The sequence below is a fragment of the Lethenteron reissneri genome, chromosome 8 (assembly GCF_015708825.2).
Source record: "Lethenteron reissneri isolate LAM-NWPU_2019-01 chromosome 8, ASM1570882v1, whole genome shotgun sequence".
NCBI lineage: Eukaryota > Metazoa > Chordata > Hyperoartia > Petromyzontiformes > Petromyzontidae > Lethenteron > Lethenteron reissneri.
In genome coordinates, this window is record NC_083786.1 from 4,382,943 (window position 1) to 4,407,112 (window position 24,170).

General features: G+C 45.5%; 2 protein-coding genes across 2 annotated transcripts; both read right to left on the bottom strand.

Annotated features, from left to right (window-relative positions):
• Positions 1-321: 321 nt before the first annotated feature.
• NUDT18 (nudix hydrolase 18) lies at positions 322-20,156 on the bottom strand. The gene is made up of 7 exons (XM_061578676.1): positions 20,064-20,156; positions 14,517-14,745; positions 13,627-13,840; positions 11,305-11,524; positions 10,017-10,142; positions 8,469-8,622; positions 322-7,836 (listed from the first exon to the last, which is right to left on the bottom strand). The coding sequence occupies exons 2-7, from the start codon at positions 14,736-14,738 to the stop codon at positions 7,666-7,668; spliced, it is 1,107 nt and encodes a 368-aa protein (XP_061434660.1). The 5' UTR covers positions 14,739-14,745; positions 20,064-20,156; the 3' UTR covers positions 322-7,665.
• Positions 20,157-21,506: 1,350 nt separating this feature from the next.
• LOC133360095 (uncharacterized) lies at positions 21,507-23,805 on the bottom strand. The gene has a single exon (XM_061578686.1). It carries the CDS (start codon positions 23,765-23,767, stop codon positions 22,373-22,375), a length of 1,395 nt encoding a protein of 464 aa, XP_061434670.1. The 5' UTR covers positions 23,768-23,805; the 3' UTR covers positions 21,507-22,372.
• Positions 23,806-24,170: the final 365 nt, after the last annotated feature.

The following is a 24,170-nucleotide window of genomic DNA, read 5'->3' on the forward strand; positions in this document are numbered from 1 at the left end:
TAAGATATTGCTTGCTCGCCACCAATATTAGCTATGGTTGGTAATCAACCTCAAGTCGGCGGGTTCGCTATAATTGCTGAGTTACCTCTCGCGCATATGTTGTTAACTCGTCATAAAATATAACTTGATGCGAAAGGTCTCTGCCATGATTGTGGCCTAAACATTGCTCTAAATTCTAAAGTGACAGTGTAAAAAAAATAACCCCACAATCTTCTTAGAAGCACGTTGGTTCATTCACTGACCCACGCAAACTGATGTTAATGATGTTATGGAAACAATCAGAATTAGCAATTAAAATGTATTGAACAAATACCAGCACAATCAACTTGCATGAACTTTATTGAGTGTCATTTGTGTAGTGCCGGTTCCCATATTGGTCCTGTCATGTTGCATCGACACAAAAACAATCCTCGCCTTATTAATCCCAACATGCCATGTTTCACCAACCACATTCCATTTACTCAACTAATGTTGGTTATTCTAGATCCCTTTTTACAGCCAAGCGACATCTCCTTGGCGAGAAAGTTAGACGCAACATATGATGTTGATTCCCTTTTCAGATCTATCTACGAGCCTGACCTGCACAGGGGTCCTGCCACTGTGACTGAAAGGCTTCTGCTACATCAATTGCAAATTCAGACGTGATTTTGTTTTATTGCATACAGCATTGTTGACGAAGCTGAGACGATTAAAAAATCACAACCTCGGACAGCAATTAAAAACCCAGGGGATGTTCGTGGCACCAATATTAGACAGCGCAGACAGCCAGTCATCTTCACTACAGTAATAACACAATTCTTATGACAAAAAAAGTTTAAACATTTTTCAAGCATGCTTCAAAGCAAAATGTTTTTGAATTGCAACTTCACATGTAAATGTGCAAGATATTGTGTTACAATAGCCACGTGGTAGCGAGCCAAGCAGGTTTGTGATTGGCCAAAATAAATGTGGTGGTGGTGTCAACACGTAACTCTTTGTATTAAAGGGCATAAATACGGATACAAATTACAAAGCGAAACGACAGGGATTTCGACACAACCTATCATACCTCTGGGATCGATACCAAAAAAAAGTACACCACAGAAGTCAGCAATCGTCGTTATGGTGAGACTGGCCTACGTGATGGAAATGTGGACCACCAACAGATGAGAGAGCGCCTTGTACGTCCAATGTTGCTCACACCTGAGTATACGGAGGGAGACGATGCCCACCTCATGTCCATGCTGGCCAGATGAGTTGGAAGAGGTGATGTTACCCACTTCGGCATGCGTTTCAGAATTGAATTTTTTCAGAAGTCAGATTTTCTGATATTTTAGTTTTTTGGGCCAAAACTTGGTTGTCGCATTTTTTTTATTTACTTTTGAATAACATTTAATAAAGTTATGTGTATGCATGGAATGTGATCATTTTTTTTATCATGAAATAACTTAATGATATTATTTTTACGTGAACAAGTAATATACATTTGCCGATTAAAAGCAAAAGGAGGCATGCGATGGCACTTTTGGCATAAAAGTATGGACGTAACTTCAAAAGTGAAGTTACTTAATATGACATCACATTACTGCGTAACTATGCCCCGTATTTTGAAAGTCGGATTAATAAAAGGTCAAACTGTTTCCCAAACAATCAAGCAACTTGCTCATAACTGCGGGCAGTTCCTTAGTGGGGGAAATTCCACACTCCCATGGCAGGGTCCAGTCTCCCCACAGGACAACTTTCCAAACCAGAAGTGATTCCCAATAACATTGGCTGCAGTGTACCCTACTGCAGATGCATAGAAAAATCAACAGCCGCTCAAGTGTTTCAACAACACTGACGAAGAGTCAAACCTCAGGGTTCAGACCCTCTGGGTGTGCAAATCTAACGAGCTTACCCTTCTGCATCACGGTAGCTTAAATATGTGCATCGAAAATAAACTACAGAATTACAGCAACACAATAAACCGTGCTTAATATGTCCTTATGGCAAAATTAGACAACACCTGCAACAAACATAAGTATATGCAGGAGTGTGCAAAGAGTGAAAGTGCCAAAAGTTAGGCATTCTATTGCAACATAGTTGATGAATACAAAATAGTTTTTGTTTTAACACGTTGTAATTCAAGTACATGTAACTTTCACAACCTGTACCATATGTTTTTCTTGACAATGCCACTGGCTAAAATTATATTACAAGCTCAATTTCCTACCTGGGTAGGCTCAGCCCATCACCCCCCCAGGGGTTGGTACATTGAGCATCAACTGGGGAGGCTGCACCACTTAGCGAGAAGTCGACAGCAGTTGTCCTCTGTACGATTCCTGCCAGAGGAAAACGGAATTTCCGCCACTGGCTCAGGTCAGTGGCGAGTGTTGTCCGATGCTTACATGAGCACTCACTTTTCTCGGGCGGTGAGGCTGCCGTTGTAAAGTGCAGTAAAGATAAAGGTACAGCACTGCAATTACTTGCTGAACCCACTGTTAATGGAAAGAACTCCACTAGGAGCTCTAGAGAGTCCTTCTAGAGGGTATTTTTGCCTACTCTCCCACGTCTTGAAAGAGGTGGAAGCACCCACACTCTAGCCCACCACACACTACCTGCTCATCGACTGCGGTTAACTCATTTACTGCTATTATTTTACCAGGTAAGGCCCATTGAGATATATAGCACTTTTTCAGAAGCGAGCTGGTCACAAATTATAGCTCAACGAAGTGGATTATCATTTGGAAATTTATATCAGCCAAATACTCTAAACTTATATTTCTAAAAGTGGAGGGAAAAACCGGAGGACCCGGATAAAAATCCACGCGTCCACGGGGAGAGAGACACGCAAACTCCAAATATACAGGCGTCAGGGTCGGGATCGAACCCACGACCTCCTACATACCAGGCGAGGGAGATAACATCTCAGACCCAGTAGGGAAATAGTAAGGGGGGGGGGGGGTTAAGAAACGTGTCCCATTGTTTCCACTGCTGTGCCATGAGATCGAATCGAACCAGCTGCCTCTGGACTGCAAACGCAGTGTGCTTAGTATTTCACCACGGGATTATCCATAGAGCACATTTCCAGTCACACACCTTTGATTTACAATGCCATCCCAGAAGGTATTTTAAATTACTTATATGCTACCAGGTAAATAGCCATTGATAAAACAGGTTTCGTGGATGGGGCAAACAGTTTGCTTTCAAAAAAAATATTTGTAAAGTTAGCTATATTTTACATTCGTACACGACAATTGACTTGTGCAAACCATTTTAAAGACTTAAAAATGTCCCCAATATTTAAAAACTGCCGTTTTACAGCCATAACATTACAGCCACAGCACAAGGTGAACAAACGTCCCGATCCTCCCGAGCCAAAAACCAAACTCTTCGTACGTCCAAGTCACAAGACACAAAAAACAAGGTGCTCTTGCCAAGCACGCTCAGAAGCTTCTCTGCAATGCAAGTCACGGACGGTAACCTGAGGGCGCACGTGCTCAGCATGGGTACCATGTGGATGGTCACGTGGGAGGTGGGGTAACAGGGCCAGTTCTCCCGCAATGGTTGGCGGTGGTACTTGAGGTTATCGAAATATGCGGCAGCGCCCCTCCGGAGTACCCACGTCTGGCGCCGCTGGCAGATTTTTCCTGTTTCAAATGAAGTTACGGGTTTCCCTCACTTCACGCGGTAGATGCGTTCCAAAAAAAAAGGGCGCACAAAGCAAAAAACCGCGTCGCAACACACCGCAGAATACAGCTGGCGACCGAGTAGCGTAAACAGTACATACGTGTTCCCACATCCTACCGCGTAGCCCAGGGGTGCCGCTACCGAAATAACAAGAAGAGTTTTTTTTTTCGAATTGGGTATAAAAAAAAAACTCAATATTTCAAGAGGCCCGCTATACACGTGAACACGAGACGGTCCTTAAAGAACCGCACGCGGCTCCGGAGCCACTTGCCGGCGAATTCAAACCGCATCCAGCAAATCTTTGGGTGGAAATAGGTTAGCCGTATGTGCAAAAAAAAAAAATCTCACCAACCGAACTGGCACAATAGCGTGTGCGGTGAAAGTTGACACCTCAGCCGCGTCTCTGTCCAGCCACATGTGAAGCTGCCCAGGAGCCACATGCGGCTGACGAGCCACAGTCTACCCCCCCCCTGCCCATCTTCCAGCAAGTATTAATAACAGTACCGCATCACTCCACTCAGAGACGTTGCCTGTCTCATTCAGCACTGTGCAATCCCCGAAACAAGCAACATCCTGCACCTCAGTCGTAAAACTCATTGAGCATCGTTTCTAAACATACAGCATTGTTTACGATGTGCGTCCCCATTTCCTATAAAATGCCAAACAAACACAACCTAAGCAAAGCATAATTGCTGTAAACTTTTCAAGATTGGTTTTAGTTTTCCCCACAAAAGATGATAAAATTGTAACAAAGCACTATTGAGAACGATCTAACCCTCCTTCACTTTTGGAGCTATGTAATAACATTACATTTGCATTCTACACACCACATAAAAGCCCTCATGTACACTACTAAAAACAACAAAGTGGAGAAAGACCAATATATGCATTACAATTCAGCTCAACTGCACCGCGATCCATTTATAGATACCCCATTCAAATAACGAATAAAATCTACACGCCCTCATTGCATCGTTTAACGCTCCCCTCTGCAAGACGCGGTGGCAAGACTTTCACAGCATTCACTTAGCTGTTGAGAAGTACAAGGATCATTATAAATCAATGGGGGGGGGGGGGGGGGTAGCTACAAATAGACAAGCGTTGCCACCTGTCCTGGTTTTCCCAGAATTCTCCTCCCGCTTGGAGGCAGCAGCTGTGCTGGGAAATCTGTCCGCCTGAGACATTAACACCGTTTGTGTCTGGTGTTTCAACATAATAGTAATAATAATACACCACACACTCAAGACAATACATTTTACATGTAATCATCCAGTCTTCTGATATTGAGATGTTCTTCTTCCCGTGGTATGTCCCAGCTTTATTGTACTATAGTGGATGGGGGGGCAACCCTGCCCTGTACAATGAAACCAGGGATAGTTGGTGTTTGACTGTAAACTGGTCTAACAAACGGATCTAAAATTTAACAAATAGTTTAACCAACCTGCTTTCCCTTCATTTTTCGTTTCATTTGGAATGTTTTCAAAGTTAGAAAACTCCTGCCTAAGCGCGAGCGCAACACACTCGTCGGTGCGTACCCTGCATCAGCTTCACCTTTCCTGCTCAAGGGCAGTCGTGTAAGGCACTCACCCAGGGGAGTACTTGAACAATAGCCCCTTATGTGCCAGCGACTCACTCAAGCGAAACGGCATTCACATCCCGCACGACAAACTCAAGGTTGAAGCAGTCAAATATTTCACGGAGACAGAGCTTTTACAATTGCACTGATGACAGATGCTAAGAGATTCTCATGATAGCTAGGCTGAAAGCACGATTCCATTGCTACAGTCGTACACAATTCCTCGCAGAATCGTGGCATCGTAGAGAAGCCGGGCTTCACGGAGCCAGGGTGCGGCACGCATCGGCTCCGATGCCTCTGTCATGATTAAATGGTAATTCTGGCTTATGCCACCCAGCTCGTATCAACCCAGGTTCCAGCCAGCCCATATTGATGATAATCGCCATTGAAACGTGCAGCTGAACAGCCTGTAGTTTGATGATATTTCACCATAATACTGTAAATTGAAAAATTATTGTTGGCCTTCATTAGTTTCTTCTTTATTCTCTCTATATTACGAGTGCAGTCATAATTATTAGCTTTTGTTGCATTTCCATTGAATTTTAACCTTTACTTTGAGAAGTTTCAATATAATAGGCGCTTTATAAAATATCGATTACACTGGTCAAAACACTTTTTCTGGCATAAGGTATTCCAACGGTTTTAAGGTAATTTTGGGGTGCTGATTCCAAATCTGGAATCAGTTTTTGTCTATCACATCAGGTTTTTGAGAAATCAAATATTGCATTTTCAATAAAAGCTGCAGAAGAAAAATATTAAATAAATGTGGATATCTACATAAAATGATATTATAAACACACTATCCTAAAAATACAGCACCATATTTTAACACTAAAGCAGTCACTGACTCGCAACAACTTGCAATCACAAGTGACAGAGTTAATTTCCGGTAAAATCAATGAAAATGGGGTACGCCGATAGCATAAAAATGAGATGTGATAGAGCAAATCTGAGATCAGACTTGGAATCAGCACCCTGAAATTAGTCTAAAACAGCTGCAAAAGTCCAGGCCAGAAAAAAATGTATTTTTTTTGTTGACTAGTGTTGTTATTATGTAATGTTCAACTGCTTCAATGGTGATCGCGGATTATACCAGCAGGCTTGGTACTGGGGGAAACCGCCGGGATTACTGCCGAGACCAGAACTACCACCGGCACCTCCCGCTATCGAGTCCCAATCGAGTCCCAATCGAATGGGACTCGAGCAAGTGCTGCCATCTTCCTTCAACTCAACGCGAGATTGTAGAGTCGGCATCGCCCATAGAAGAATCGCAGACACAACCCAGGGTGGAATTGTACGAATGGAATGCGATTCCTGAAAGAATCGCCCAGCTCTGACAGCTCGTTGAAGCAAATACAAATGGGGTAGGTTTACATCCTGATGAAACCTACATCTCCCCCATTGTTGGTAATGGAGCTATCAGCAAATGGTTGTCAAAAACTTGATGAAAATTTACATGTGTCAATACGCAAATTAGATTTATAATGTGCAGGAGTACAGTATGTGGTATTTACATCTGCGGATCATCCAAGTCGTCTGTTAACATTTAGATGACTAAATATTTGTTTTAACTATGATATGACATGATTAGAATGATATGTCATATTCAACTCACCTAAGGCATCACTACACGAACTACATTTGCTTCCCAGTTACATGATGTGTTTCCACTCCAATTAGCATATTGAATCGTCGATTAAAGTAATTAAATGTTTTAAATAAAAGCAATCCTAAAAAGTAATCAACCGGTACATTACATATTCTTGCTTCTTTCGGTAAAGTCACGTAGAAAGGGGAAATAATAAAATAATAAAAAATAAAACAATAACATTCTCACGACGTTTCCATTGCAACACGAGCAATCATCACCGGAAGAACCAAGAATATGAATTCCTGCAAGTCACGAAAGCTTCAAATCGGTACATTACAATTAACAGTAATCATTATTACAAGCTGAAATAAATAATATGCAAACTACCTTTGGTAACCCCATTCGTGTAATGTTCCTGAACTCTAAGCACAAGTGTAAACTAAGTCATGCTTTTCAAATGTCGAGCTTGCCCAACACTCAAGTGAATTCTCAAGCCATTTGGGCCAAGCCAACACCGGAGCCTATACAGTACGAGGTGTTTTTTTCCCCACTGGATATTTACCATATCTTGCTGGAACCAAACCGTGAAACCGTGGCCCACGTGACATCTGAATCTGGCTCGAGGCCAAGGAGAGCCAGGGAAAGGGGCTAACGATGCGTTCCATAGCGTGTGATGTCAGTCGGTGCTCTGTGAGGACACAGCGTCACCGTGTCATCTATACGCGACTTGACCAGTTTATTGCGTCCAGTGGAAAACACAACTTTGCGTCTCTAGAGCTGCACTGGGCTGGCTCGGCACGACCCTGGCATGGCCCCAGCATGGCTCTCGGCTCAGCTGTACAGTGGAGCATCAGTTAATGGGGATGAGGGCTTTTGCGTCAATTCTTGACACAAGTTCTTTTTTGATATCTTCTCCTTCTACCTTGTGCCAGCAGAAGCTGGGCTCCTTTACCACTGGAAGCTCGCAGCCACCGTCCGTTCCTGGCGTGTCCGCAGGGCAAGTGCTACCATCTTCACTCGCCTGCGTGAAGATTGCATGCATCATTTTCGATTCAAACTCACGGACATCCTCATCGTGCATTCGCGAAACAAATGAACGTCAGTGTTGTGGCATTTTCGTGCCATGAGATATGGCTAGGTTAAACTCAAGGTAGAAGACTGGAGAATGTGAAAACCATTACGCTACCATGAATGAAACATAATCTGCACCTTGACCGCAAAAGCTGCAAAATGTAAAAACTGTACCTAATTCACAATACAATAATAGGTAAAGGAGCAGCCCAGCAATTGCTTGCCCACATCACTGCTGACAGAAGGGCCTCCCTGAGAGGAAGCTCTAGAGAGCCCTTCTGCAGGGTATCTTGGTCTACTATTCCACGCTGGCCAGACATCTTGGAAGAGGTGGAAGGACCCATACTTCACCCCACTACATGTAACCTGCCAATCGACTGTGCTGAATTCATTTATACTGCTGGGTGAACAGAGGCAAGGGGGGAGGGGGGGGCGTAATTTGAGTAACTTGAACGGACAACTTCTGGACACCAAGTGTGCAAACTGTTGCAAAAACGACAGCATTCAAATGCATTCTATGTTAATACATTACCACCTGTAGCTCTCCGAGGAGTATAATGAACTCAAGTAAAACAAACTCACCAATGGCTTTGTGGGACTGATTGTGATCAGGATGTTGAAGCAGATCCCATCAGCACCACCGTCCACCCCACTTCCTGCCAAGTGCTGTATCCCCAGCAGCCCCAACATTCGGGCGTGAATCTTGGGGGGGCTGGGCCATACCTTCTGGAGCAGCCTGGTTAAGACAACACGGACACAGGCGGCATTTAACACGTTGAGCTCTCCGACGAATTCAGTGCCTGAGAAGCTCCCAGCGTGTGCAGCGAAACGTTGGACTTCGCGGCGAACAACACGGGTTCGATTCCCTTCCCTCAGCGTCATCTCAGTGATTCCTCATCAGCGCCACCATCATCATCATCATCAGCTATGGTCACTCCACTGCTGGATGTAAGCCTCCCCAAGCCTCCATCATCGTCAGGTATCGTCACTCGACTACTGGATGAAGGCCTCCTCCACCATCACCTGCCCCAGCAGCCTGGTTAAGGCTACATGGGGGATCTTTGTGTCCTTGTCTCCTTCAGAGACGCTGCTACTCATGGTGCCACGGTGGCAAGATATTAACTACCTCACCTGTTATACATGATGTCGTGGGTTCGATCGGTTGGCTATGTATGATACGAAAGAAGTTCAACATACATACATACACACGGTAGGACCTGAAAATACATCAGAGCTCTGAACGGCAGAATGGCGAAAACCTCCAGGATAGTTATACCACGTGCTGTTCGCCAAGTGCTACTCACTCACATACTATCTGACCGAATCACATTTCCGGATGGGGCACTCGGCTCACCAAAAGAAGGACAGGGATTCAAATGTCAGCTGGAGGTTGATTAAGCCTACCAACTCTGTGGGGAGTTCGATAAAAACAGGCAATACTTCGTGGCAAACTGGTAGGGTAATGGCCCCTGCCATGTGAATGTGGAATGTTCCGCCAATGGCTCAAGACCAATTGCTCATTTGAACACAGATAAAGTTTGATTAAATAATAAGAAAGTAAGAAGTTTAATACACTAATGATTCCTTGTAAAGAAATAAACTGTCGCATGTAAAACAGCATGCCGACTGGTATCGCTGTAAAAGCCATCCAGGTAAATTACGATAATAATAAAGAGTAATGATTTGTGAGGTTATGCCACTTAGTAAAGTATCTGAATTTCAACCAAAGGCTCAGAACTTCCTACAGAGATATACACTAACATATGCTTATTTGTGATATACAATACAATGCAATTTTCATTTATACATATAGAGCATCTAAATATGGTGGTGAGATTGTATCATCCTCGCCTAGTACGCAGGAGGTCGTGGGTTTGATTCCGACCCTACTCCCTCTGCCCGTGATCGCGTGGATTTTTCTTCAGGTCCGCCAGTTATGCCTTCAATATTTAGAAACATGCAATTACATTATTTGGTGGCTACTATAAATTCCCACATGATAAACCGCTATCATGCGTGGCCAGGTCACCTCTAAAAAAAGAGTTCATGGCTAAGTGGGCTTTACCTGCAAAATAAAATAGTTTAGTAGGCAACTGCATCACATGGGGACACATTTTGATATTGTCTTGCCTGGTAATTGCTGTCTGGATGCTGGAGGAGGCTTCTGCTTGTGATAACCCACAGACCGTCACGGGCAGGTGTGGATCTACTTCCTGGTCACCACATCCCAGTACATACACCATACCCTCTTCAATGCTGCAAAAACATACCGCACACACAAGAACAGACATTATACACTGAGCGACGGTGAACTTACCGTGATGCTTGTGCTAGAGTATGTGCACGCAAAAACCACGTGAAATGGCAAGATATTGCTGGCAGAAGCGATCAGGACAGACCCAGGTGTTATAGGTTAAAAGCATTGGGTAACTGGTTAAAACAAAACAAAGTATCCTCCGTTAAGCCATACAGGCTGCAGAAGTTGTGTTTGTCAACATCTATGACTGGCATTGAAGAACAAGGGTTGGTGTAGCTAGCACCCCATTCCTGACCAGCTTTGTCTCTCGAGTGCTGATGTTCGCGTAACCAAGGAAGTTCGCAAGACAGGTTCGGGCAACACTTGCCACTGATATTTCCTTGGCCTGGAAATCAAACATATGTCACCAAGTAGCATTCGTGTGTTTTTTCAGAATGTAACATTAACTTAAGTTAATTACTCAATTCAATGTTTAAGTATCCACAGAATTTTTAAGCTTTATGTGTATAAAGGTTGTCCCGGAGCAGGAAGTGATAGTACCAACAGTGATTTTGTTTTCATACTCTAACTCTGGCATAAACTAGATGTGAACAAGTCTGTTTTTTGAGTGAGAAAACATTTAGAATGCATAGGAATGCTTGGAATTGCTTCTGGCCTAATAGTAAAATATTAAATTAAATCACACTGTGCCTGTAGGGCCATACGAGGTATTTGTCCAAAGACAAATAACAAACCAAGGTTGCTACAATTGCACACAGCACGAACAAACACACCAATGTCCCCCACTCCCTACTCACACACGAAGACAAGGGTCCCACGAATGTACAAAAAGAGCGATGGGGCAAGTGCTGTTAACGAGCATCTATCAATGCCAGCGTGATGCATTGAGGGGATTGCCTTTGTAAAGTTTGTACACTGCATCGGATACACATTTAAAGCTGTGTCAACCAAGGAGAGGTCCAGAACAAGTTCAGTTATCACTCGCCATGGCAGGGAATCAAAAATAAGGTTTGCTGGTTTTTTTGTCGCAGTGCACCGCCCACTGCACAACCATTCCCCGCACACAAACACACAAACCCTTGCAAGGATCAGGCAAAACAGACAGCATTCAAACGACAGGCAGTAGCTCCCATTCCTGAAGCGACGACTTGAAACCCTTACCGAGGTGGCCACCACACCATGGTGGCGCGCAGGCACACAACTGGGCAAGGCAGCTCACTGGGTAGGGCGTGGGGGTGTCGTGGCAGCCTGGCATAGGCCACGGCGGCACCCACCAGCCCCAGCATGTCGCGCCCACGCAGGGGCAGCGGGCACACGCGGTCCCACCAACACGCCTGCAGAGACTCTTCGTCTGCTTCTGCCTCCGTTTTCAATTTGCCGCCTGCAATGCAACAGACGTATCTCGCGTGTCAGTCCCTCGATCGGGGGATATGAAGCCAATGTTGTACGTGTATGTATGTTTCCCTTCTTTCGCAACGTACCTAGCCAACCGTGCTTATCGGAGATACAGAGGAAAGGACAATAAACTAAACACAGAAAGCGGTTATAAATGAATTACTTTTCAATCTAGATTCAAAAGTACATAGCTCCGGTGGCTTATTATATCTCAAGGAAGAGCATTCCAGACAGCCGCACAAGCGCATCTGAAAGCGTGCGATGCGGTAACCGTGTTTGTTCGATGGCTAGCAAAAATCTGTTGCGAGGACGACCGGAGTTTGCGTGATGGTTTATGCTTCTTGATGAGATCAGCAGGGCCATGAAAGTTATTCTACCAAACTTCACCATGTTGAGTTGGTTGAGCCAAATAATTGCGTCAGGAGTAGCAGCGTGTATCGCCGTGATGATGCCTCCTTCGTATTTTAGTAAATGTTCCATGGTCTGTTCTGGGTCACCGCACTCCTACACTGACTAGAGAGGGTTTAATTTCCCATATGTGCATCAAGTATCAAGTAGGGTCTGTTCTCCTAGAACGCGTGTTTTCATAACGCGATTTGGCTATAATGCGATTAATGTATTCGGGAACAATGTTTTTATATTTCGATTTAAAGCTTTCGTGACTGCAGGGATTCATCTTCTTGGTTCTTTCGGTGAAGTCACGTAGAAGGGAAATAATAAAATAATAAAAATAAAACATAATAAAATTTAATTCTCACGACGTTTCGGCCACAACGCAAGCAGCCGTCCGCAGGTGAAGAACAGGTCTGTCGGAAAGACAGCGTCAGACGCTGTCTTTCCGACAGACGCTGTCTTTCCGACAGACCTGTTCTTCACCTGAGGACGGCTGCTTGCGTTGTGGCCGAAACGTCGTGAGAATTAAATTTTATTATGTTTAATTTGTATTCTTCTATTATTTCCCTTCTACGTGACTTTACCGAAAGAAACCAATAAAATGTTTTTATAATGCGTAAGCGAACTGGATATAACGCAATTCAGCTAACATAACTACGTTGAGCGAGTAGGAATAAGCGGTGGTACGGCTGCCTTGGCGTAGCATTGCACAAGGCGGGATGCTGCTGGATGCTTCGAGATGCTACCCACATGCCTCAATCTTAGTGCAGCCTGCATACGCATCTCACGTGTTAGCACGGACTAACGCTTTACCCTATATTATATATTACTAGCGGGAAGCACCCGGTGTTGCCCGGGGGGAAAATATATTGAGAAACTTCTCAAAACTTAAAAACATAACATATACAAATGAAAAAAAAACTTTGATCATTACCTCATTAATAAGAATTAAAATAAAACCCAACGCACAGTGGGAAAAAAACTTACGCTCGCACGCCAAGATTCGAATCTTTAGATCGCGCAAAGGAATCGAAGGTTGTAGATTTCTTTAGAATCGGGCTATTCCCGTTAAATCGATATCACAAACGCTCACCAGATATCGATTCTCGCCACACACTTCATGGACATTTCCCCCCCCCTTCCACAAAATACAAAAGTATTTTTTTACATTGTGTACAGTATGGGAGGTAGCCACGTGGCAAATTAAAAGTTTGTTACCTATTTCCCCCCCTCCCCAGCCGCGCATTTGTGCGGGGTACACGGCCTACGCGGAGAGTTGGGGGGGGGGGGTGCGTGACGTCAGCAGGCACACTGTGTCACGCTGCCGCATGCGGGTAACATGACAGAGATGTGACGTCACCACTCACTTGCATGCAAAATATATCCATTATTGCGCCCCCCCCCCCCCCCCCCCAAGAAAAATACAAAAGTCTATTTTTATAATGTCTGCATGGTGTACAGTCTGGAAAGTACCCACATGGCAAATTTCAAGTTTGTTGCATGTCGGGAAGTACGCGAAACATTTTGAACAGACACAGACATTCACAAATTTCCCTTTTATATATATAGAACAACTAATTTTTTTTCCCTAACGTGGTGTTCTTCAGGAACGCAACAACCGCGTTACAGGAGAACAGGCCTGTCTTATAAGATGCCCTCAGTTAGACTGTGAACGGGGTGTCCGTGCGTACTCACCTGTGACCGTGGCCAGGAACACAAAGCGGACCCATCGCGGGCCGCTCTCCTCCACCCTGAGCAGAGTGTAGGGTTCGCACTCGAGTCCGGTCTCCTCACGCACCTCACGCTGCAAGCCTTGCACCAGGCTCTCCCTCCGCTCGAGGCGGCCTGCCGGGAGGTACCACCGACCTCGACAGCTCGGCTTCGCCTCCTGGGTCAGCAGCACCTCGTTCTGAAATGAGGCGGGCACGTGATCATGGATCGAACGTACCTGGCTTGCAGCGCAGAAAATTGCATTGCTGTTTTGTACACCCCCCCCCCCACTACCTTCACCAACCCACACTAACCAGCATGGTGAAGTATGGTGAAATAACTTTCATGGCCCTGCTGATCTCGTCAAGGAGCATAAACCATGACGCAAACTCCGGTCATCCTCGCAACAGATTTTTGCTAGCCATCGGGTAAAGACGGTTACCGCATCGCGCGCTTTCAGATGCGCTTGTGCGGCTGTCTGGAATGCTCTTCCTTCAGATATAATGAGCCACTGGAGCTATGTACTTTTGAATCTAGATTGAAAATTCTTTCTTTAAAACAGCTTTTCGTGTTTAGTTTGTTGTCCTTCCCCACACCTCTGATGAGCACGGTCGGCTACATACGGTGCGAAAGAAGTTCAACATCATACATACATGGCCCGCATGAGGATATCGTATTCTACCGGATTGCATAACTTATGCAACGTTGAAAAAAACCAGCTAAATTCTAGAACTGTCCAGGTGTAACCCAGACATGTGGCAACATGAGTCAAGCTCACCCCACTCTCTGTCACTCGGCTCACATTCGAACATGAGAACACTTGTCACCATTGTTCAATGTCACCGTGCTCTTGGCAACCGTACGCCGTTGCGCACCTTGTCGTTGAGGATAACGGCAGCAATGATGTAGCAGACGTTGGTGCGCAGGGCGACGGCGTCGGTAGGAGCGCCCTGGGGGGGCGACACGTCGCTCTGCGTGTAGGGGACCGCCTGGCCCCTCAGCAGCACGGACAGCTCCTGCTCCAACAGCGGAGACACCCTCGCCATGCTGGCCCAGCCGACGTGGTGCTTGGTGGTGGTGGCGGCACTATACAGCATCCATCATCTGCGCGTTTAAAACACTATTAGTTATGGGCAATACTCTTCTTCTTCTTGGTTCTTTCGGTAAAAGTCACGTAGAAGGGAAATAATAAAATAATAATAAAGAAACATAATACAATAATTCTCACGACGTTTCGGGCACAACGCAAGCAGCCGTCCTCGGGTGAAGAACAGGTCTTCAGACGCTGTCTTCCCGACAGACCTGTTCTTCACCTGAGGACAGCTGCTTGCGTTGTGGCCGAAACGTCGTGAGAATTATTTTATTATGTTTAATTTTTATTATTTTATTATTTACCTTTTACGTGACTTTACCGAAAGAACCAAGAAGATTAATCCCTGCAGTCACGAAATCTTTAAATCGGCAATACTCTTTTCGCTCTCTCTCTCTCAGCGTGGTTGTGTCAAATGCATATAATCTATTTCTGATATGAATATGTAAATGTGTGTGTCATTGAATATTCAAATATATCAGCGATAACACCTATAATATTTAATTTCACCAACAATTATAGATGAACACTTTAATTTGCAATCGTTCACTATGGTGCTTAGTCTGGATAGCAAATATTGAGCTTGCATAATAAGGTCAAGTATATGTATATAAATGAGAGTTACACCATGCACAAATAACAGAGGGCAAACTGATTTAAACACGGGCACATGCTTTATAACTCTGCTTTAGAAGCAAATTGGGTCAATATTCATATTTTGCTGCACCTTTAAGGCACTGAAAATATTACATCAAATACATTGAAAACTTACATTCAGAACCTTTTATGCCGTTCAGAAAGATGAGCACGATAAGAATGTGAAGCATACGGTGGCAGATGAATAAATTGGTCCAAATATAGCGGCAACTGGATCTCCGTTCTAAAAACGCATTGTCATGTACTAGCTATACAAGCGTTGCAAACGCTCTGACACTCAAAGGCATTAACAAAATAACTTGGAACGATGCACTGCCGCAATGACATACAGTATTAACCGTGTACATTAATGGTGCATGAAGGAGACGTCCATAAATGACGTCACGCGATTTTGGACGATTTTTGACCCCCCCCCCCAACGTCACACGGCGTCACAAAAAGTCAGACCCCCCCCCCCTCAAATATGACGTCACAAAGCTCTGCCCCCCCCCCCCCCCCAAAAAAAAAAACATGCTTCAAATCGCTTTAAACTATTGTCATTGTAGTGCGTAATAATGTGGCGCTGCACTCTGATGTTGTAGGAGAAAACATTTATTAAAAAGTATATTTAATTAAGTAGAACGTACTAATAGGGGTTTCCCCTTTTTTTCTGGCAACAAAAACTGACACCTTTTGCAAGGAATCATGTCTACATTAACCGCAATACTTGCAGTCAAATGCAAACAAAAAACAATACTCTGGTAATGTATGCATTGTCTTTGAAACTGATTGGTCCACACCAGAGACAGCTATCTTTAGAGCCTAGTCTCATATGGTGTTCGACCAGATGACGCCAAAAGGCGGACAATGCATAAATTATCAGAGTATTTCGATTTAAAGCTTTCGTGACTGCAGGGGTTCATCTTCTTGGTTCTTTCGGTAAGGTAGACAGACTCTGTCTACTTGACAGATCTGTTCTCCACCTGAGGACGGCTGCTTGCGTTGTGGCCGAAACGTCGTGAGAATTATTTTATTATGTTTTATTTTTATAATTGTCCTTCTACGTGGCTTTACCGAAAGAACCAAGAAGATATCAGAGTATTGTTTTTTGTTTGCATTTCACTGCAAGTATTGTGGTTAATGTAAGCATGATTCCTTGCAAAAGGTGTCAGTTTTTTGTTGCCAGAAAAAAGGGGAAAACCCCTATTAGTATATTTTGGTACTGGCAAAGGAGGTCCCATGATGTAAGTAAAACGTGTTGTCTATATTTACTTAAAGTTGCGCATTTTGATGTGACGTCACATCTCTCAAACCCCCTCGTCACACATCGTCACAAATGTCTGACCCCCCCCCCCCCCCAGGTGCGTGACGTCATTTATGGACGGCCCCGAATGGCAATATTGACTGTTTGGCAGGAGTAACACATGTCCTTAATTGTGCACACATATGGCGTTGTTAGGACCCTTCAGCTATACACGTTTAAAAGCAGTATAAAGCTATAGAAATATGAAGCCACTTCTTCTTCTTGGTTCTTTCGGTAAAGTCACGTAGAAGGGAAGTAATAAAATAATAAAAATAAAACACAATAAAATAATTCTCACGACGTTTCGGCCACAACGCAAGCAGCCGTCCTCAGGTGAAAACCAGGTCCGTCGAGGCGACAGAGTCTGAATGAAACAGCACACGAGCTTGGAGCATATATATAAGCTGGGCGCCTTGACAAAGGAGTTTGCATATCAAGATGAATTTAGCATATTTATGGGAAATGCAGGAATGTGATTAGTACTACATATGCATGTGCATTATGCAGGATTAACAGCATCAAAGGGAGAGGATATGGGAAATGCAGGAATGTGATTAGTACTACATATGCATGTGCATTATGCAGGATTAACAGCATCAAAGGGAGCTGCAGTTTGCTGCTGCTGTGTGATTTTTCACCTTAGTTCCAGAATGGGTTCGGGCCATGATGAAGGGTACAAAGGTGGAATGAATCTGTGGAAATGTTTCAGCTCTGTAGACGAGGTGGTTATAATGGCGAAAATAATTAATTGAAGGGGGCAAGATTGGAGATAAAATCTGCAAGGGAAATACAATCGTTGAATGCTCAGCGGGATCAAAAGTGTGAAATGAAAAGGCGAATGACAAGCAGGATGAACTATTTATTTTCAAAATGTAACATTACAAACGGACAGCAACGTACCAATGTTTATACCGTACACAGTACCATGTTGGCATTGACATTTTCAAAGACAGCCAGCCACGTCAAAAGCCATAAATAAGGCGAGGCCTATTTTTCAACCATCATTGCCCTGTTATCAGGCTCCTATCTGGTTGATTACGTTCTTCCTGAGAATGCTAAATTTGAGAGAGAGATTAAACACAGAACCAGAAACATAGACAGACATATAAGCTGTCTGCTGTTATGTTATCCGACTCTCTGTTGTATTACATTACATTTCTAAGTATACTAGATTTGTGTTTCTATTTAATTTATACCTGATGATGATTGCTTGTGTTGCAATCGAAACGTCGTATGCTAGTATTTATTTTAATTTATTATTTTATCTTAATACGTGACTTTACCGAAAGAACCAAAGAATAATTCCTGCAGTCACGAAAGCTCCAAATTAAGTTTATTGCCATGAATTAACAGTGCCCAAATACAAATAGCCGCATTGTAAAATTACATATTTGCCGGTGCAATGTTCGCATTTGTTTAAAGACGATGATCAATCACCCAGTGTAATATACCCCCTCTGATGTATTGCATGTTATAGCCTGCTTCTAAACCACAACCGCTGGTAACAGTGCAATGAACCCGCCTTTGTTTAAATCCGCTGCTGGATATCAATCTCTCTCTGTGCCCCGTATCGGATAGCTTGAACACACTTAACCACTAGAACCTGATTTCACCACTAGAACCTGACTTCACCACTGGAACCTGACTTCACCACTGGAACCTGACTTCACCACTGGAACCTGACTTCACCACTAGAACCTGACTTCACCACTGGAACCTGACTTCACCACTAGAACCTGACTTCACCACTGGAACCTGACTTCACCACTGGAACCTGACTTCACCACTAGAACCTGACTTCACCACTGGAACCTGACTTCACCACTGGAACCTGACTTCACCACTAGAACCTGACTTCACCACTGGAACCTGACTTCACCACTGGAACCTGACTTCACCACTAGAACCTGACTTCACCACTGGAACCTGACTTCACCACTAGAACCTGACTTCACCACTGGAACCTGACTTCACCACTGGAACCTGACTTCACCACTAGAACCTGACTTCACCACTGGAACCTGACTTCACCACTGGAACCTGACTTCACCACTGGAACCTGACTTCACCACTGGAACCTGACTTCACCACTAGAACCTGACTTCACCACTAGAACCTGACTTCACCACTGGAACCTGACTTCACCACTAGAACCTGACTTCACCACTGGAACCTGACTTCCCCACTGGAACCTGACTTCACCACTAGAACCTGACTTCACCACTGGAACCTGACTTCACCACTGGAACCTGACTTCACCACAGCAACCTGACTTCACCACTGGAACCTGACTTCACCACAGGAACCTGACTTCACCACAGGAACCTGACTTCACCACTGGAACCTGACTTCACCACTAGAACCTGACTTCACCACTAGAACCTGACTTCACCACTGGAACCTGACTTCACCACAGGAACCTGACTTCACCACAGGAACCTGACTTCACCACAGGAACCTGACTTCACCACTAGAACCTGACTTCACCACTGGAACCTGACTTCACCACAGGAACCTGACTTCACCACAGGAACCTGACTTCACCACAGGAACCTGACTTCACAACTGGAACCTGACTTCACCACAGGAACCTGACATCACCACAGGAACCTGACTTCACCACAGGAACCTGACTTCACCACAGGAACCTGACTTCACAACTGGAACCTGACTTCACCACTGGAACCTGACTTCACCACAGGAACCTGACTTCACAACTGGAACCTGACTTTCAATTAAAGTTTGGTGAAGCATTTAGGGGGTCAAAGTGTCCTGGCTTGCCGTCGACCGTCCACTAAACTGGAATACTGTACTGCGATATTAGTGAGCGTTATTGATTATACCATCGATTACCATGGCAGCGATCACAACCATTACAACCACTTGATCTGCTCCACATTGATCAGCATTTACCACAACTGTTGTTTTTATTCTTGCTGTGGTTTTCACACCCGACGATGATGATGATGATTTCCTGTGTTGCAATCGAAACGTCGTAAGCATTTTATTGTTTTATTCTTTTATTATTTCCCTTCTACGTGACCTTAACCGAAAGAACCAAGAATATGAATACACCACTCGCAACACACACGCACACACTGACCGGGTCTTGACAATTAAACGTGAAGGCAGACTTGTTGCGATGTAGTAGAACACTTCGTCGTGGTCTGTGTCTCCCTCAAAGTGTCGAATTGTTTAGCGACGCACCACGTCAAATAGAAACGTCCGAGACGCGGGGCTAAACCACGCACTCTAAACACCTTTAATCACGCTAAACTACCACTATTGTGATCACTACTAGAGCTTACACCTTGACGGCATTGCGTATGTTAATGTAGAAGAGACCATAGTTGTTGTACGTGTGTGTATATATATATAAAATGTTAGACTTACACAAGACGCAGCAGCAGCGGCGGCGAATGTGGCAGATCGCCTCGCCGAGTTTGTTTACAAAAGGAGGAAGCCTCGGTCATTTGTGCCTCCGGATCAAAGGTTTTACCCTTCAGATCAGAGGTTTTACCCTCCAGATCAGAGGTTTTACCCTCTAGATGAGAGGTTTTACCCTCCAGATCAGAGGTTTTACCCTCCAGATCAGGTTTTACCCTCCAGATCAGAGGTTTTACCCTCGAGATCAGAGGTTTTTACCCTCCAGATGAGAGGTGTTACCCTCCAGATCAGAGGTTTTACCCTCCAGATCAGGTTTTACCCTCCAGATCAGAGGTTTTACCCTCTAGATGAGAGGTTTTACCCTCTAGATCAGAGGTTTTACCCTCCAGATGAGGTTTTACCCTCCAGATGAGGTTTTACCCTCCAGATCAGAGGTTTTACCCTCCAGATCAGAGGTTGTACCCTCCAGATCAGAGGTTTTACCCTCCAGATCAGGTTTTACCCTCCAGACCTCGATGTTTTACCCTCCAGATCAGAGGTTTTACCCTCCAGATCAGAGGTTTTATCCTCCAGATCAGATTTTACCCTCCAGATCAGAGGTTTAACCCTCCAGATCAGAGGTTTTACCCTCCAGACCTCGAGGTTTTACCCTCCAGACCTCGAGGTTTTACCCTCCAGATCAGAGGTTTTACCTCCAGATCAGAGGTTTTACCCTCCAGATCAGAGGTTTTACCTCCAGATCAGAGGTTTTACCCTCCAGATCAGAGGTTTTACCCTCCAGATCTCCAGATCAGAGGTTCTACCCTCCAGATCAGAGGTTTTACCTCCAGATCAGAGGTTTTACCCTCCAGATCAGAGGTTCTACCCTCCAGATCAGAGGTTTTACCCTCCAGATCAGAGGTTTTACCCTCCAGATCAGAGGTTTTACCCTCCAGACCTCGATGTTTTACCCTCCAGACCTCGAGGTTTTACTCTCCAGATCAGAGGTTTTACCCTCCAGATGAGGTTTTACCCTCCAGATCAGAGGTTTTACCCTCCAGATCAGGTTTTACCCTCCAGATCAGAGGTTTTATCCTCCAGATCAGAGGTTTTATCCTCCAGATCAGAGGTTTTATCCTCCAGATCAGAGGTTTTATCCTCCAGATCAGAGGTTTTACCCTCCAGATCAGAGGTTTTTACCCTCCAGATCAGAGGTTTTACCCTCCAGATCAGAGGATTTACCCTCCAAATGAGGTTTTACCCTCCAGAACAGAGGTTTTACCCTCCAAATGAGAGGTTTTACCCTCCAGATCAGAGGTTTTACCCTCCAGACCTCGAGGTTGTTGCCCTCTTTCATCAATCCCTACTGACGACTTCATCAGAGGCCTGTCGATGCCATCGGAAAATTCCCCATAAATGTGGTAACCAACAATCAAGAACAACCATTTAGAGGAATAGGTGACACAGCTGTATTTTCCAATTAATTTAATACGGTACTGTATTGTAACAAAATTCACAGTGTCCTGTTTTACGTGGAGTTAAATCATAAACACACACATCTGTTTCAGCAAAAACATGTTTTATCTTGCTGTGGTTTTCCCACCTGATGATTGCTTGTATTCTTGGTTCTTTCGGTAAAGTCACGCAGACGGGAAATAATAAAATAATGAAAATAAAACAATAAAATTCTCATGACGTTTAGACTTCAACACAAGCAATCATCATCAGTCATAATCAACGTTTTTGGGTTTAGATCGCGTAATGTATAAATGTGTCGTAACCCTCCACCACCCGACACGGCCAATCAGTAAAAAAGTGTCACGTTGACAAAAGACAAATTAGTTCACTGCTTTAGCCCACCGGTGTGTTGAAGCGCAAAACCACAACATTTACAATTTGAGTAAGACGTTTCGCTGGTAATTGCATCCAGCATCATCGGGCAATTCGCCTACGTGTTAAATCATCATCAGGTTGGGAAAACCCACAGCAAGAAAAAAAAATGTTTTTCTGAATTTTTTTTGCAGAATTTTTTTTTCTGTGGTTTTCCCACCTGTCGACGATTGCTCGTGTTGCAGTCGAAACGTCGTAAGTCGAGTTGTGCGTAAGTCGGAGTGTTCGTAAGCAGAGGAGCCCTCCCGTGCGAGGCAGAGGTCGCAAACGTGTTTTTATTTCTTACCCGCCCAGCCATTGCCTGCAGAGGGTACCCGTACCCGGTGACCTTCATGAAATCCTATACCCGGCCGACTACCCGGCACATGATCGAACTTAAGCAGTGTCTGGCAGTCAATAATGGTCCAGAGTCCTTTTATTATCGACTATTTTGGGACGAATAGGCTCTAGTACAGGTCCGGGTTGGACTGAATGACCATGAAATTGTCCAATGCCGACGGCGAAAGCATTGTGCGTCGCTTGCAGAAGGTGTTGCTGACTGCGGACAAGTTGCACTCGGCTATGGAGCTGGAAGCAGGAATGCAGAGCACCGACCGTGCCACGCGAGCCATGATCGGCAGCTGAGCAGCAATCGTCGCGTGCACAGACGTACCGCGCATTCGCCACCATGTCAAAATGCCGTCGCTCGTGTCGAGCAACTTCTTCTCCGCCTTGGACAATTTGATTTGGCGGTAAGCGGCCAGCTCCCGATCGACCTCATCCTCCAGACTCAACGCAGCGTCGTGGGCTTGAGCGCCCCGGTCCTCATCTTCGTCAGACTCCGACGAAGATGAGTAACGACTGGAGCTCGCCGCTTGGAACGGGTCGACGGTGCGTGAGGACCTAGGGCGCTTCGCCGGACGCTCGTCTTCGTATTCCGCGCGGTCAGCTTGTGATTTCCCAATAACAATCATCATGGCTCTCAGCTGTTTGATCGCTGCTTGTTCTTGGGCAAGGGTGACGCCGAACTTGGCCAGGCGCTTCTGCAAGCCGGGGTCCAGGAGGGCGCCGACAATGACCATGGGCTCCAAAGTCCACTTGGCGTCCTGCGTCTGATCCAGCAGCAGCATCTTGATGGCCGCAATGTCGTCCGAGTCGCTCTGCCGGACGGCAAGATGCTGCAACAAGACGTGCCTCTCGTAGACGACTGTGTGGATCGTGGGCGACTTGAACACCTCGAGTCTGAGCGTTGCAATGCGGAACGGTTCCATGAACTCCACCAGGTCCGCCAGGTTTTGCTTGTTGATGCGGCCGATCTTCTGAAGCTGTTTCCGCTCGAACAGCGTCGTCGCTACCTCGTCGTACGACTCCAGGACGCTGTTCAGACAGGTCAGCAGTGAATTCCAACTGGTGGCGTTCTCCTGCTTCAAGCTCTTGGTCAGCTTACACTGCAGCTTTGCCTGCTTGAAGTAGGCGACCAACGCCTTGCAGTCGTCGATGAGGTCGAATAGGTCCTTGGCGCAGTCGTAGTTCCGGTAGAACGGCAGAGATTGAACCCCGTTGACGGTCTCCGTGGTCTTCGACAGAACGGTGCTCAGCACGGAGGCCAGCTTGTGGTCAAGGCACGGCCCCCAGCCGTAATACGACGAGCGCACGCCGTTCTCGGCGGACATGTTGTAGGAGCCGTCGTCTGAAACGACGAAGCATTTCGCCGGGTCCAGGATCTGGTACGATTCGAGACATTCAATCAGCGCCGTCTTGATCGCCACCGCCGTGTGCCGTTCCGCATAGAACGCTTTGCATCGCAGCGTCCGTGCGTGCAGCACGAACGAGTCGTCGACGTAGTGGACGGTGACTGACATGAAGCATCGCTTCTTCAACGTGTCCGTCCACAGGTCGGTCGTGGCTGCCACGTGCAAGCCGTCGTCCACGTGGGCCTGAACGATCTGGCGAATCGCAGCACGAGCGCGCTCAGCTCCTTTGCTCCACGTGATTCTTGACTGTGTTCGCAGCAGGCAGCAGGTCGTCCAAATCGGGAGGGCGCATCAGGCTGACGCCAATGTCGATCAGGTCGGCAACGAGTCCGCGGAAGCCGGTGTCTTCGACAACGCTGAACGGTTGAGTGTCCGTGGCGCAGAAGAACGCGAGCGACCTCTTGACTTTGGCCTTGTCTGCTAGGCGGGCAGGTGTCTTGTGCACGAAGGGACGGAGAAAACTCGCCTGACCGACTGCACTTGATGACGTTTCCGATCCGCACGTGTGCTT